This window comes from Aureobasidium pullulans (assembly GCF_000721785.1).
Source record: "Aureobasidium pullulans EXF-150 unplaced genomic scaffold scaffold_26, whole genome shotgun sequence".
Classification (NCBI taxonomy): domain Eukaryota; kingdom Fungi; phylum Ascomycota; class Dothideomycetes; order Dothideales; family Saccotheciaceae; genus Aureobasidium; species Aureobasidium pullulans.
In genome coordinates this window covers 79,103-92,798 of record NW_021941046.1, presented here as the reverse complement: position 1 = coordinate 92,798, position 13,696 = coordinate 79,103, and the positions used below count along the sequence as shown (strand labels likewise).

The 13,696-nt window shown below is 50.7% G+C and overlaps 3 protein-coding genes across 3 annotated transcripts; 2 read left to right on the top strand and 1 right to left on the bottom strand.

The window, feature by feature from the left end:
• Window positions 1–534: 534 nt before the first annotated feature.
• M438DRAFT_326527 (uncharacterized protein) lies at window positions 535–8,660 on the bottom strand. Its single transcript, XM_029903129.1, has 5 exons — window positions 8,007–8,660; window positions 7,767–7,953; window positions 1,871–7,717; window positions 998–1,815; window positions 535–934 (listed from the first exon to the last, which is right to left on the bottom strand). The coding sequence occupies exons 1-5, from the start codon at window positions 8,398–8,400 to the stop codon at window positions 855–857; spliced, it is 7,326 nt and encodes a 2,441-aa protein (XP_029756409.1). The 5' UTR covers window positions 8,401–8,660; the 3' UTR covers window positions 535–854.
• A 316-nt stretch (window positions 8,661–8,976) lies between these two features.
• Window positions 8,977–9,807, top strand: M438DRAFT_339028 (uncharacterized protein; the record flags this gene model as incomplete). The annotated part of the gene is made up of 3 exons (XM_029904179.1): window positions 8,977–9,047; window positions 9,102–9,152; window positions 9,207–9,807. The coding sequence occupies 3 exons, from the start codon at window positions 8,977–8,979 to the stop codon at window positions 9,805–9,807; spliced, it is 723 nt and encodes a 240-aa protein (XP_029756408.1).
• A 1,466-nt stretch (window positions 9,808–11,273) lies between these two features.
• On the top strand, window positions 11,274–13,550 carry M438DRAFT_408841 (putative signal recognition particle protein). The gene is made up of 3 exons (XM_029909981.1): window positions 11,274–11,699; window positions 11,758–12,173; window positions 12,227–13,550. The coding sequence occupies exons 1-3, from the start codon at window positions 11,376–11,378 to the stop codon at window positions 13,458–13,460; spliced, it is 1,974 nt and encodes a 657-aa protein (XP_029756407.1). The 5' UTR covers window positions 11,274–11,375; the 3' UTR covers window positions 13,461–13,550.
• Window positions 13,551–13,696: the final 146 nt, after the last annotated feature.

The window sequence follows — 13,696 nt, the reverse complement described above, 5'->3', positions numbered from 1 at the left end:
CTGGTGTGCCAGCTGTTACGCGGCGAGTAGCCCTACGACCATGTTCAAGCTCGTTCAGATCATGCGCCTGTTGTTTCGTTGTGGCCGCTGGCACTGCTGTTTTGCTCGGCCACACTTGTATCGGCCCAATGGGATCGTGGATTCTACTTCCATCCCGAAAATTCGTGGCGCAGCCTGCAAGATCGCAGTGGCCGGTTTGGCACAAGGGACAATGGTTGAGCCATGATGTTCGTCGAACGGTGTATTCCTCGTCTTCGGTTGAACATGTAGGCAATTTCCTGTCAATCGCAGTCCGCTCCGTTCTTTGTGGTTTATTCTGACGTTCACCTTCACGGTAGGATCAGAACATATGGTAGAGCGCTACAAAGATACTATGGCGGGAGCTTGAGCATGCATGCATGGTTTGTCGGCGTAGTCGGAAGAAGTGTGCCAAGAGAAATGTGTTGGTCAAATCTCGTCCGCACTTCCCTTCCACCGTTACTCAAGAGTCTGATAGCAAAGTTATGAGAAGCGGAGTTGACAAAGCAAAAGATACCCATGAATTGCACGAGCATAAAAATCTCCATCTAAAACTACACCTAGCTAATATTCTCATCGAAACCCTGTCATTCCCATGTACCAGAACTCCTTTTCGGTATGCATTGCTGTCTTCGCAGCAGAGTGTCGTTATTGAGAACCGAGAAACGCCGTTGAACATGCTCCCGAGATTTCCCCTTTGTTTTGTCTCCTCGCTATGCAGCAAACCCCCCTCAAAGCAATTCCGAACTCCCTAGAATGAAAAACAGAAAGAAAAAAAGAAAACATCCCTTCTCTCAGTGGTCGAATGTTCCACTTGTCGTGGTGCGTGCATTGCATCAGGTCACGTCTTCAAAGTCGTCTTCGTTGAGATCGCTCAGAGATCCATCAGATGCCATGGCTTGGTCGTTATCTGAGTCTTCGGCGGCGTCAGCTTTTGCTGGAAAGTCGAACAAGCATGGTCAGAATTGCTAAGACTCACCATCGACGAGTTCGTTGCTCGTGTATTCGTAGTCACGCTCGTGCTTCCATTCATCGATTCCAGTACGGCAAGCCTCGTGGCGCTCCACGAGGGCATCGATACTACCGACTTCGTCAAGCAACTCTTGCAGTGCCGTCTCGAGTTCGGTGTGCTCAGAGTCAGGTGCAGCGCTGTTCAGCCAAGTCTCCAGTTCGGCTTCGAGTTTGACTGCCATCTGTTTCAAGTAGGTGGTAGAGTCGTGGTATGCTTCGCGGGAGTACTTGAAAGCATGGTACGCTTGTCCCTTAGCAATAGCGGCCTGCATTTCTTCGCCAAGAATACCGAGCAGACTCTTAATCGCTCGCACCTTGAGGATGAGATAACTGACGTCTCCAAGGGTGTAGGGCTTTGAAAGCACATCCTGGACAAACACATGAAGCCGCAGCCAGTTTCTAACCTGCTCCTCAACCTGGGCGTTGTCGCATACCAATAGACAGCCTGTCAATACAGCCATGTGCCGGAGTATCAGCATCGGCTGAAGTGCGTATACTTCAGTAAGAACGAATTTCACCGAAGATACCGCTTCATCGCCATGTGCGCGCAAGAAGTTATGTTGCACAATCCTCTCCAGCTCCACAAGGATTTCTTCTTCAGTCTGCAACTTCATGGTGCGTCCGACTAGACACAGGGTAGCAGACTCTGCAACTTGGTCAAACGCCGTGGCGCATGACAGAGAGGTCAAAAGAGCTCTGGTAGCATCTTCATAAATATCAGGCGGGGCTTTTGCGGCATTGGTCAGCAATACGGTCAGCTTGTTTGGAAGCCAGTCAGTCCAATGACTGTTGAGTATGTTAGCTCTTCTCTGACAGTTTAGGAAGTCTTGTTAGTACTAACCTGTTGCCGGAACGTCTCAGTCCTTGAATGATATTCTCTACCAACCAATTGTTTCTTGTTTGAGACCGAAAGCGGAGACGATCATACTCGTCAGCATTCAACAACAGCACTCCAGGGTTGTAGCATCGTGCATCTCCGTCGTTGTTCAGTGCAATTCCTCCACGTAGGTCGACATATTTGTGCAGCAAGCTGTAAACACAGCCGACAATTGACGCAAAATCTACTGACCTAGCGCTGTTGGCAAAGTAGTACGCGATGCTTGAGTGTTTCTTGTGCAGAACTGTGTCTTCGTTGATGTGCAAAATCTCGAGGCACCATATGAGCAAGTCCTGGTCAAGCATGATGTAGGTTTCGTTGAACCCAAGTTCTGCAACCTGGCCTAGGAGCTCAAAGTATTCTTTCCAGACAGCGATTCGGCAGTCTAGAAGCGTCTCACTGAGACCCACCAGTCCGCAGACGTAGCTCCGCATCCTGCTGTCCTTTGAATAGCCTTCCTCTATGCCGTAGTAGATGGGATAATTGTTGCGAAGGAACTTCAGGCAAGCCAAGACCAAGCGGTTTGTGACGCTGCGAACCATCTGCTTCCTGTGCAGGATGAGGCTCCTTCTGGTGACTCTGGTAGTAGTGGTCTCGGGGTTGGTCTCGGGGGTGGTCTCGGGGAGCAACTGGTCCAGAATCCATCCTGCAAAGTTTTGGTCTGAGCATGCAAGCTTTTGAAGAACCAGAGACGTATAATCGATGGAATCTTGAGAGAAAGAACATGCAACGACACGAGTGTAATACTCGAAGAGTGTTGTCATGATCTTGCCTGCAATTCCTTTCCGTTCGGAAGGCTCTGCTCCCTTGATCATCTCAAGTCTACCGGGCAAGTCGCGGACAAAATTGACATGGCTGGAAGAAAAGAGATGGAGGAGGTAGATCGTCCGCTCATTCTCTTTGGCGATTGATGCCTCTAGATCTTGAGGCAAATGAGCCTTGGCTTGTGTCGTGCAGGGAGGCATTGGTATACCTGAAGCCACACATTGTGCAGCTTCAATAACGGAGGAAGCGCGCTGGTAAAACAACACATATGCATTGTCTGACCGAAGGACTGGAGATCGATCGCGTACCAGAGGCGTCATTGAGGGCGAGACAGGCCCGCCGCGAGTCTCACGCAGGACATCTTCGATGCTTGAGGAAGTGACCACACTGTCCTCAAGTCTGTACCAAGGCAGAGATCCGGAGGTGGCTCCACGCTCAGCAGCATACGACCAGTAATGACCGAATTGAAGAGTACCTTGATGAACCACCACACCGACGAGTTGGAAAACATCTGGTTCGCTTGGTCCGTCAACGCCTGCTAGACGATTAAGCTTGTACTTGCTCATGTCAATACGCTCGGGAAAATCAAACCGATCGTTGACTTTCGAGCCTCCGTCATACGTTTCGTATCTGAACCGTCTCAGTCCTAGGACCAAGTTGTCGGGGATGTGTTCCAGGGCAGTTCTCTGGACTGCATCGACTGAGACGCCTTCACCAGAGCCACAAGTGGTGCACCTGAACTTGTCACTTCCCTCGAGTGCAGCTCCCTTGGTGTATTCTTCCAAGCTCTCTTCAAGTGATGCTTTGTCCTTGACGACCAAAGACAGGTTGAAATACTCGTCGGTACTCTCGGAGACATGCTTGCAGCTGCCAATGGTCTGTGATTTGTTGACACCGCGGAAGAATTTTTTCAGTGCATTCTTTGCCTCATCATCAGGCATACTATCCTCGAGCTGCCCGACGAGAGTCATGAAGAAGATATGCGCATCATCCTGCATGGTATGATCAACATTCAAGGCTTTGACCAGCGCCTCGGGTCGATAAGAAACATCGTGGCTGTTCTGCATCCTGGCAAAAGCCAACTTAAACTCAGCGAGCACAGCTTGCTTCCGATCATCAGCAACAGGAGTGTCGAAGATGAACTTTCGGAATTGAATGTTCATAAAGAGCTGTTGGATCAGAGAATTGAGATAGCAAGTCTGGGCCAAATTTTCCAGACCTGCATAGCTTCCTTCCTGACGAACGAACTTTTCAGGGCCCAGAAAGTTGAACTCATCATCCTCGTCAGCATCACTGAGGACACGGTCACATTCAGCAGCCAGAGCTTCCACTGTCTGGACATCGTCGCACATGAGTCGAAGAAGTTCGTATATATTGTCGCGTGTGTTGAGTGCGATGACAGGCCTCGCCACTGAATCCACGTTAGAGACCGGAAAGAGCAGCTTTCTGAGAAGACGCGGTGCGAGGTCACTGAGGTTCAGTGGCTTTTCGAAAGATATGATGTTCTGAATGCAGCATTGGAGCAATAAAGTCAAACCCTGGACCCTCTGGTCAATGAAACGGTTTCCGTAATGTTCAAGGTGTTCTAGATCGAGCAGGTTTGTAGAGAACTTATCGATCAGGGATCTCAAGTACATCTCGTCACTGATTAGGCTTTGATCGGCAGACAATATTTCGAGCGCCACAAGAAATGTGCTATCGCAGAGAACTGGTTCATGCATGGCCGCAGGTATGAGGTGATCGATAAACAACCTGAAAAAGAATGCCTTGGTTTCAGAGGCCATCTTCTCGTCTCGCACAGCGTTTACGATGATGCTAGGAATCGTAGCTCGGAGATGGTCGTCATTGGTGAGAAGCAGGCGCGAATGGACCTCCTTGTTGGTCTGGGACGCAAAGAAAGCAGAACGTACGTGGGCACTCAGTAAGACCCCTTCCACCAAGCATTGATACAGTGCCCGTATCGCTGCAGACATCATGCCACTAGCCGCGATCCTGTGTTGGAGGTTTGACATGATACCGAGAATGACATCCGTAAACCTGGTAGCATCTTCGAAATATTCTTCCGCCACATTATTGACGGGCCGCTCTCTCAACAACGCCAGCAAGGTGTCCGCGGTCTTCAAGATATCACCAGCGTCTTGTAGAAGGTCGGGACGATACAACAGAGCAACCAATAGATGGACTCCTCGAATCAGAAACTTCTCGTCAGCGACGCCCAGTGAGACTTGTTCTCGCAATTGGACATTGAGCACCTCGATTGACGTTCGCAATCGCAATGACCTGCCCGAGGGGAAAATCTGATCGAAAGGTGTATCGGTAGAGGAAATCATAGCTCTGATGGGACCGGGAAACTTGAGAAGCGCGAGACTCTGCAAGACCGAATGTGCTTTGCCATTCGCCTCATCAAGCATGCTGTACAAGACGTCCAAGTGAGCCAGAACTTCCCTTTCAACGTCTGATCTTCCCACAGTGTTGTCAATGTCGTCCTGGATGCTTTGGAAGGTACTGCGTCTCTGCACGACAAGGACCTGGCCTTCTTGTACCCCCAAATGTGCGATGGGTTGCTCTGGCTCCTCAGTGAAATCAATCTTGTGCCCTGCTGATACAACCGTGTAACTCTCAAACCCAGTCTCCGAGACGATGGCAGCGTCCAACTCGGAGCAATTGGCTGTCTTGTTGATAGTCACCATCTTACTTTGGGATTGCGCACCGCCTTTGTGAACACGGATGGGGATTTGAATGCTGTCGTCGGGGAGTCCTGATTCGACAGTTGTGTCACTGGCGATAACACTCTTTTGCGACTGTCTCAAGGCTTTTTCGAACTCGATTGATCGGCTCAGGATCATCAGCAACATTTGTGGAGCTCTCGTGTTGTCGTCTTGCTGGACCATTCGAGAGATGCATTCCTTGACTACAGAAACCTGGTTCTTGATAGCCAAGTCTGGATATCTTAAAGCCTTGCCCTTAAAAAGACTTGTGAAGAGCAATGATCCAAACTGGTTAGCAACACTATCTGTTGGAACTGATAGTGCGAATCGAATCAATTGCTCGCCGAGCGGTAGCAGTGCAGTCTCATTATGCTCTTGACGTGCACACTGTAAAGCAAAGATTCTAGCAGTGCCAATCGTGACGAACTGGGGCGAAAGATCAGGAAGATACTGATTGATACACCGTTGATAGAAGGCTTCGAGTCCTGGCTGATTCGTTTGGAAGCGGGCAACGAGCATGTTCCAGGCAATCTCCCTGAACACTGGATCGAATGCATGTTCACCTACGGTATAATCCCAGATCTCTTTCTCCGTGGCTGTGGTGTCGAGGTAGGGACTCGATATCGAGAGAAGGTCGAAAACGAGGTCCAGACGACAAACTAGTGCTTGTGGCGCGAGCGCATACATCTCATTCTTGGCCTTCTTGAAGTAATGAAGCAGCTCATCGGCACACTGTTTGAATGACACATGAGAAAGAGTGTCCTGTGGCGAAATAGCGAAGTTCTTTTGGCGCATGATGCACGACATTGCCGAGACATAGCCAGTGGCCTTGCTGGACAGCGATGTGATGTGACCTGCGCAAAGCTCGATAAGAGCAATGGTCTCAGATTTTGCGTTTGGAGAATGGATGGCCATCAACAAATTTCTAATAGAAATCAACAAAGTGTTTTGCTTTCCAGTTGTTATTTCGGAATTCTCGAGCTTGCCCAACAAGCGGACACAAGTGACAATGGCATGACACTCACTGCCAGGCGACTTGTGAAGTAATTCCATGGTCAGATTGTGTAGGAGAATGTCTGCATCTTTGGTATACTGCGAGAGAGGCATGTCTCTGAATTTCTCGCAAAAGTACCTCAGCGTGAAGGGTGGTATGCGCTTCACAAGGTTGAGAAGGACTTGACCAGCGTTCTGAGCGTTGTCCGGTTGTTGGAGATTGGTAGCGACAGTCCAGATGGTATCGGCATCGCGCTTGGTCAAATTGCTTGTCTCGCCCAGAATCTGAACAATTGGATGGGTTCTAGCAATGAGAGTTGCATGGGTCTGAGGTCCATAGAGATAAGCCACAATGTCCTTGGCCGGGAGGAACCTGATTGCGAAATCCCTCAACAGTCGATCGAGACAGGTACCCACTGCATCTTCGTTCGTGAATATAGATATGAGTTCGATTCCAAGTTTGTCCACGCCTCTGTTTCGCAGATCTACGCTGCTGCTGCGGATAAGAGCATTGAAGAACTCCAGATTACAGGCGTGAATACCAGCTTGGAGTACGCCTTCCTTCATCAACGAGGACCCAAGACTGTCAACGGCTTCCATAAGTCCGATAGTGGAAAGTGTTTCGGTACTGGGGGCCTTGAGCAACTCGTCGCCGTTTATCTGGTATTCTGCAATGTCCTTGAGCGTAAGGAGATGGATGTCTTCGGGCAGGAGGTGCTTTGTACGAGACAGAGTCTTCAGAGCGTCGATCAAGAACAGTCGGAAGTTATCAACGACGGCCTGCGACTGGTCGTCGAGGTGCTGCTTGGGAAGCATTTCGGTTGCCATTATGTGGATCATCTTGAACAAGTGACACGACTTTCTGAAGAAGGTTTCCAGCTGGCCATCGGAGTTGCGTGGATCTACGCAAAACACACCTCGGCAGAGGGCTACGTAGTGACTGGCCGTACTGAACGGTGACTGGATATTATCCGGCTTTGAGACGATGTGTCCGAGAAGCTTGATGACAGCGTCCATAGGTCGGCCTTGGAAGTTCGAAATGGCTGTTCTCTGGACAGCCTTGGTGTTGAAGTGATACGTGGAAGACATTGGTTCGAGAAAGGTCTTGGAACGTACGGCAAGCATTGTGAAGGCATCTGCCCAGTAATGAAATAGCAGCTCGTGCTTTGGCGAAGTGGTCGAGCTGGGGGAGCTGGTCGAGTCGCGACGAGCTTCACGCTGTACCAAGACAGCCAAGTCGGTATACAGGAGCCTCTCTCCCAGTCCAAGAAGAACGTTAAGAATGTTCTCGAATACGCCGTATGCATCACTACTGCGAAGAGAGTCGTAGCCGGTACTTAAAGAGCTACAAAACATTAGAGGCTGGTAAAGGCGGTTAGAGATGAGCGACTCACGTGTGTCTGTGCAGTCCCGCAAAGCAGGCCACGACGTTGATCCAAAAGCCACTATCATCCGAGTACAACTCAAAGACCTCGGCGGAGCTGTGATCATCTCGAAGGGCGGCTTCGAAGTCGGCTTTCGTGTCGTTCAGATGGTTGGTGACCCATATGACAAGATTTTCTACGACCTGCAGAGATGGAGCTTTGCGCATTGTCAGCGGATATGGTCGATGTTTGAAAGACAGTGAACCTTACGTGTGCCCTTCTTCCACAAGAGATCCATCATTTTGTTGGCCGCACGGTGAGGGGTATCCCAGTCGACATGAGGTCTGATGAAAGGGAAGCTGCCGATGTGACGATTCTCGCCTTGCTCTTCTGCCGGCATGATGATGGAGATTTCAGATGGATCTGTCGATTCGTCTTGGGGAATTCCAATGATGATTGGGCTCTCGGGTGAGATGCTTTGAGAGTCGGACAGGTTGTCAGAGTGGCCGCTGGTAGCTGGCGGAGTGTCGAGCTCGTGGCTCAAACGCGGTCGCTTTCGAGCGTGAGTTGAGTCTGCATCAGCGATGTGATCTCTACCGTGGAGCGGCGTTGGTGAATGCTTGTGGTTAGAAGAATACGCCGGTGAGGCGGATGGCGGGTCCATTATCACCGAGTTAGATATGCTGACTGCCTGCCGTCATGAGCAAAATAAAGCTATACGGCTTTTTATGATTGCCGGGTGGTTGCCAGACGAGCAAAGCCGCATGAATCAAGCTTTGTGATAGTGAAGATCGGATCGATGTAGGGGAGACGTTGTACACAGGCTGAAAGAAGGCTCCAAGCGCACAGCAAACGCCAAAACGCTCTCAAGAAAGACGCGTTGGAATAAGCTCCCAGTTCCTCAGACAGTATATTGAATACACCTGTGGGAGTGTTTCAAGTGAGAGGATGGATAAGACTGTCTTTCTGCGAATTCTGGTGCAGATATAGCTGATAATGACCTTGTTTCTCAAGTCTGCTTCCAGCACTCTTCTCCAGCAGACGCGACTTTCGCAAAGTGGAAGTTACGAAAGCTTGGAATTACCTCATTGGTCCGCAGAATGGCATGTTTACGCGAAGCCCGGCCGGGTTCGCGTCGGGTATACCTGCCGATGGGAGTGATGCTTACTCTTCGAAGTTCAAACACAGTCTGCCCATCATTTCTTATCCTGCATATCAACAAAAGTTCATACATCAGAACATGGCCAGCAACAAGAGCAAGCCCGCAAGACCTGTCATCAAAGCAGATACATCGTACAAAAGCCCATCGATGTTTGTATACCTTTCTTCCTGCCGTATATTGTGAAACAAGCTGATGGATCTCAGTCCAGAGCTGAGCAAAGACAAGAATGAAATCATTCTCGGTCTTCTAAGCAGGTGAGACACGCGGTATACGTTGGTTTCTAGATCGAGATTGCTCATATCAAACAGTCTCCTCGAGCCGATAGGGAGACATCGAGCGGCGCATACTGTGAAATCTTCGGCCAAAAAATCGAACAAACGGAAGAGGACTTCTGAGCAGGATACAGATCCAGCCGTTAATCCACAACCTCAAGAACCGGAGATTCTGAAACACCTCACCGTGGGCTTGAATTCCACAAGCCGTCATCTTGAGGCTGAGGCGGCGTTCTCGAAGTCCGAACAGACATCTGTCCCGGACAAAGAAACGAAAGCAACAGAGCAAGCAGCCAGGAAACGTATGGGCGTCGTGTTCCTTACGAAGCCAAAGGACAATCTGGTATACGCCCATCTTCCTTTGTTGTGCTATGCATCTTCTGGAGCAGAGAAAGAGAAGTCACAGCACACTCGCCTTGTTCTTCTGGATCCTGCATGTGAACGCACTATTGCAACGGCCATGGGTCTTCCTCGGGCTGGTGTGGTTGGTTTGTTCGACGATGCTCCAGGTGCTGCACCTCTCCTGGAATACATACGAGACAATGTGGCTCTTGTTGAAGTTCCTTGGCTGGAGCAAGCACTCTCTGGGAAATGGATGGGGATCAACGTCGAGACCTACCTATCTGGTCAAGTTTGAGGATATTGGTTGTCTGATTGAGGTTGGACAGAGATATTCCAAGGCCGGCAAAGTTCTTGCATGTATGCACGCTCCGGTTCGAGTGTTCTGAATATGCGTCGACCTCTGAGCAGTCCGGATTACTCGACATGCATTCGCTACGCGTCATTTCGGGACGGCTCAAAAACTTTCGCACGAAGTGCTGGCTCTTGGGTGCGTGGTGATCAACGTCGAAACCCTTCTGAGAGCATTTTCCGTTCCAGCAAGTTCAGACAGAGGAGCGTCAGGGTAGGCAGCGGTCTTACATGAACACACGACCACGTCCGAATGGACCGCGTACGTATGGACTTGTGGGTAGTTCGGGCTCCTCGATCTCGACGCCTGGGAGGCGTCAGTCTGGATCGACGTACGGTACAACATCTGCGGCAAAGACTAGGCCTTGGACGCTCTGTGGTGCACATGCCGCTAGAGCATCGTGTTTTCTGGATGCGTCTTTCGTGGTTGATTCGTTGTGTGAAAAAGAGATGGATGAGAAGGCCAGAGATCTTGTTCTGCTTGATACTAAGGAGATGCTCTCGCACCCCGGGTTCCGCAAGATTCTACGAATGATCCGCCAGCGCTTCGTGGGAGCAAAGTCCAACAGAAAGCTTCAGAGGACGCTCTTTCATAGTCCTAACTTCTCGTGCCTCAGTTCGATTCACCTTGAATAGCTCTACATCGTGCCCTTCGCCTACAACCAACTCTCGACATCATCCGTTTCCTCAAGTCACGTCTCCAACCACCCTCTCATCCTACATACATACAAGCTCGCACGCAGCACCCATTTCCTGCTCGTCGCTCTCGGGTCAGTAACGGTTGCCATGGGCGCCTCCGTTTCTCTGCACACGCTAACAGACCTAGTCGGACCATGTCGGACAGCACGACCGAAGCCCAGGTGGTTGATATCATCATCAACCACACCATCTACATCTACTACCCCGTGATGTACCCCGAGGGCTACCTCGAGGGCTATCCTGAGGCCCCCGTCCTCCCCGAGCCCCTCCCCGAAGTCGACCATGGCGAGGTCGTCGCTCTCATCTACAACGCATGGGGCCTGGAGGTCCTGATCTACGTCAGTTTGGCAGTCATCATCTTCAGCACCATGATGACTATGGCTCTCTTCCGTTAAACTCTGCTTTCCAAAGATGTTTGTGCATTTTCACAGACGGATTGCACGATAGACCCGTGCCCTTGAGAACATAAGGGCTAGAAATACACTTATCTGACCCCGTATCATTGTGCCCCTTGCCTTTGTGATGTACATTATCGACTTGACTCTCGTACTGCCGACGACACCAAACTATACCTACATAAAAATGCACGATGTTTTTGGTAAAAAGCACTTTGTCCGAAGAGAGGGTGCAGCATGAGAGTCGAGGTGAGAACAAAGGATGTCCGACATGTCGAGGCGAGAGTCAAAATGTGGGGAAATACATGAGCTTTGACCAGATCGAAGTGGTGGAAGTGGGAGTCTCGCTGTCTCGATGCGACATCCGACATGACAAGTGGTGAACGACAAGGACCATCACACGACTACATCTAAACACACAATGGCAGCAACGTTAGCGTCGCTGCTGGGCCAGGCCTCCATCACCGACCACCATCAAGTGCTCAGCGCATGCGAAGCCGCTCTTTCCAAATCAAAGAACGACGTCCAAGCCCAACAGGTCAAGATTGTCGCGCTACTGAACCTGGACCGCTTCCAAGATGCCATTGCTGCTGTAGAGGCTGGTGGAGAGGAGATCAAGCAAAAGGCGCGCCTGGAGTATGCCTATGCGCTGTACAAGAACGGTCAACCCGGCAAGGCTGCAGAAGTCGCCAGACAAGACGCCAGCGAGTCTGACAGAGGTTTGAGACATGTGGAAGCCCAAGCCGTATGTTCTGGACGGTCCAATTCTTAAGAGGAAGGAGTCGCAACTAATTCCCAGGCAGAGCTACAGACACCAGGACTTTGAGCGAGCAGCCGAGCTATACCGCAAGCTTTCAGCGCAGAGAGGAGCAGTTCACAATGAAGACATGGATCTACGCATCAACACAGGCGCCACATATGCTCAACTCGAATGGGCGGGTCGCGCATCGGCAGACGCTCCCCAGAAGCCAGCAAGAGAGGACATGGAGGCATTTGAGACAGCATACAACGCTGCATGTCAGAGCATTGCGCGTGACGAGCTTGGCCAGGCCGAAGTTCTGCTGAGAAGAGCAAAGGAGTTGTGCGAGGCTTCGGAAATGGATCAGGAAGAGAAGGATGCCGAGATTGTGCCCATTTCCATCCAGCAGCTCTATGTCTTGATCCGTCAAGGCAGGCTGGAAGATGCTCAATCGCTCGCTGCCACCATCGACTCCAAGAAGTGCGTATCTCTCTGTCTCGACTCTATCAAGAAGTCGCTAACAAGGCTCGCAGCGTCCACGCCTTCCACGATTCGTCAACGCAATTCATCGCTCAAACAAACACAGCAGCCACTTCTACAGAAGCCAGCAACCCCTACCTGACACATCGCACCCTCTACAAGGACCCTTCGAGCATTCTCCCCGACAAGCCTTTCACTTACCAGAGCGCCGCCATCCAACGAAACAACTACACTCTCGATCTGCTCGCCAACAAGTACGACGGCATCATCAGATCTACCGCAAACCTTGCCGCTAAGCCCACCCTCGACTCTGCCACAAACTCCCTTTCTGCATTTGGCGCTGCCGCTCATGCCCGTAATCAGGCCGGCAAGGACGCCTTGAAGACTGTTTTGCCAGTGCTGGAACGCAAGCCTAATGACATTGGCCTCCTGCTCGTGTGCACACAACTCTACATCACCATCTCCAACCCTGCCGCCGCAATCTCGTTGCTCGAGAACTTCTTCGCTCGCCTTTCCTCATCCTCCGAGGCTTCAGCACAAGATGTTCGTTACGCACCTGGTCTGATCGGCGTCTTGGTTTCCCTCTATACCTCCCGCGGTCAACTCAGCCACGCACGATCGGAACTAGCAAAGGCAGCAAGATACTGGCGTCAACATTCCAATCCTCCGATTTCAGCAAGATCTTCGGGCCATCTCTACAAGTCAGCCGGCGCATTGTTGCTTGACTCCTCCGTACCAGCTGACCAACAACTTGCCGCCGAACTCTTTACCTTCTTGCACGAAAAAGACGCTTCAGACCGCTACGCAGCCGCCGGTCTTGTTGCCGCTCTCGCCCGCGCAAACCCCTCCGCCATTGATGCCGAAAAGCTGTCCACCCTGACACCATTAGACCGCCTCATCTCAAGCATCGACGTCTCCGCCCTCGAATCCGCCGGCGTCGCAAAATCCACACCCACCGTCACCTCCACATCCACGAAACGCGCAGCCCCTGATCCAACACCCACCACCAAGCCCAAAGCGAAGAAACTCAAGAAGAGCAAAACGCCAAAGGACTTTGACCCGAGCAAGAAGATGGATCCGGAGAGATGGTTGCCTATCAAGGATAGGAGCTCGTATAGACCAAAGGGTAAGAAGGGAAAAGCTAGACAGGCTATGTTTATGCAGGGAGGTGCTGTTGCTGAGGACAGCGGTGCTGGGTCTGGGGCCAGTACGCCTGCTGCTCAGGTTGTGGAAGCCAAAGGTGGTAAGAGTAAGGGAAAGAAGAAGGGCAAGGGTGGGAAGTGGTAGATATGACTTCTGCATGTTTTGAGAAAGAGTAAAAAACGGAAAGCAAGCGAAGAAAAACAGATTCAAAAGGGGGGCCTTTAGAGAACATGTGGTTTTTTATAGAGAACATGTGGTATGCAAATATCTCGAGATCTTTCCTCGAATATACATCCTCTTTCTCGTTTCTACTATTCTGCTCTGTTTCTTCTTCCTTCTTTCTCTCTCCTCTCTATCTTCTTATATAATAACCCTATTAG

Bases quoted from the DNA above. Each gene is read 5' to 3' on its own strand.
- M438DRAFT_408841 (XM_029909981.1), top strand. From the start codon at position 11,376: ATGGCAGCAACGTTAGCGTCGCTGCTGGGCCAGGCCTCCATCACCGAC. The intron at 11,700-11,757 runs GTATGTTCTGGA...ATTCCCAGGCAG, and splicing joins GACATGTGGAAGCCCAAGCC to AGCTACAGACACCAGGACTT. The intron at 12,174-12,226 runs GTGCGTATCTCT...CAAGGCTCGCAG, and splicing joins GCCACCATCGACTCCAAGAA to CGTCCACGCCTTCCACGATT.
- M438DRAFT_326527 (XM_029903129.1), bottom strand. From the start codon at position 8,400: ATGGACCCGCCATCCGCCTCACCGGCGTATTCTTCTAACCACAAGCAT. The intron at 1,816-1,870 runs GTTAGTACTAAC...CATACTCAACAG, and splicing joins CTGAGACGTTCCGGCAACAG to TCATTGGACTGACTGGCTTC. The intron at 935-997 runs GTGAGTCTTAGC...ACGCCGCCGAAG, and splicing joins GAGCAACGAACTCGTCGATG to ACTCAGATAACGACCAAGCC.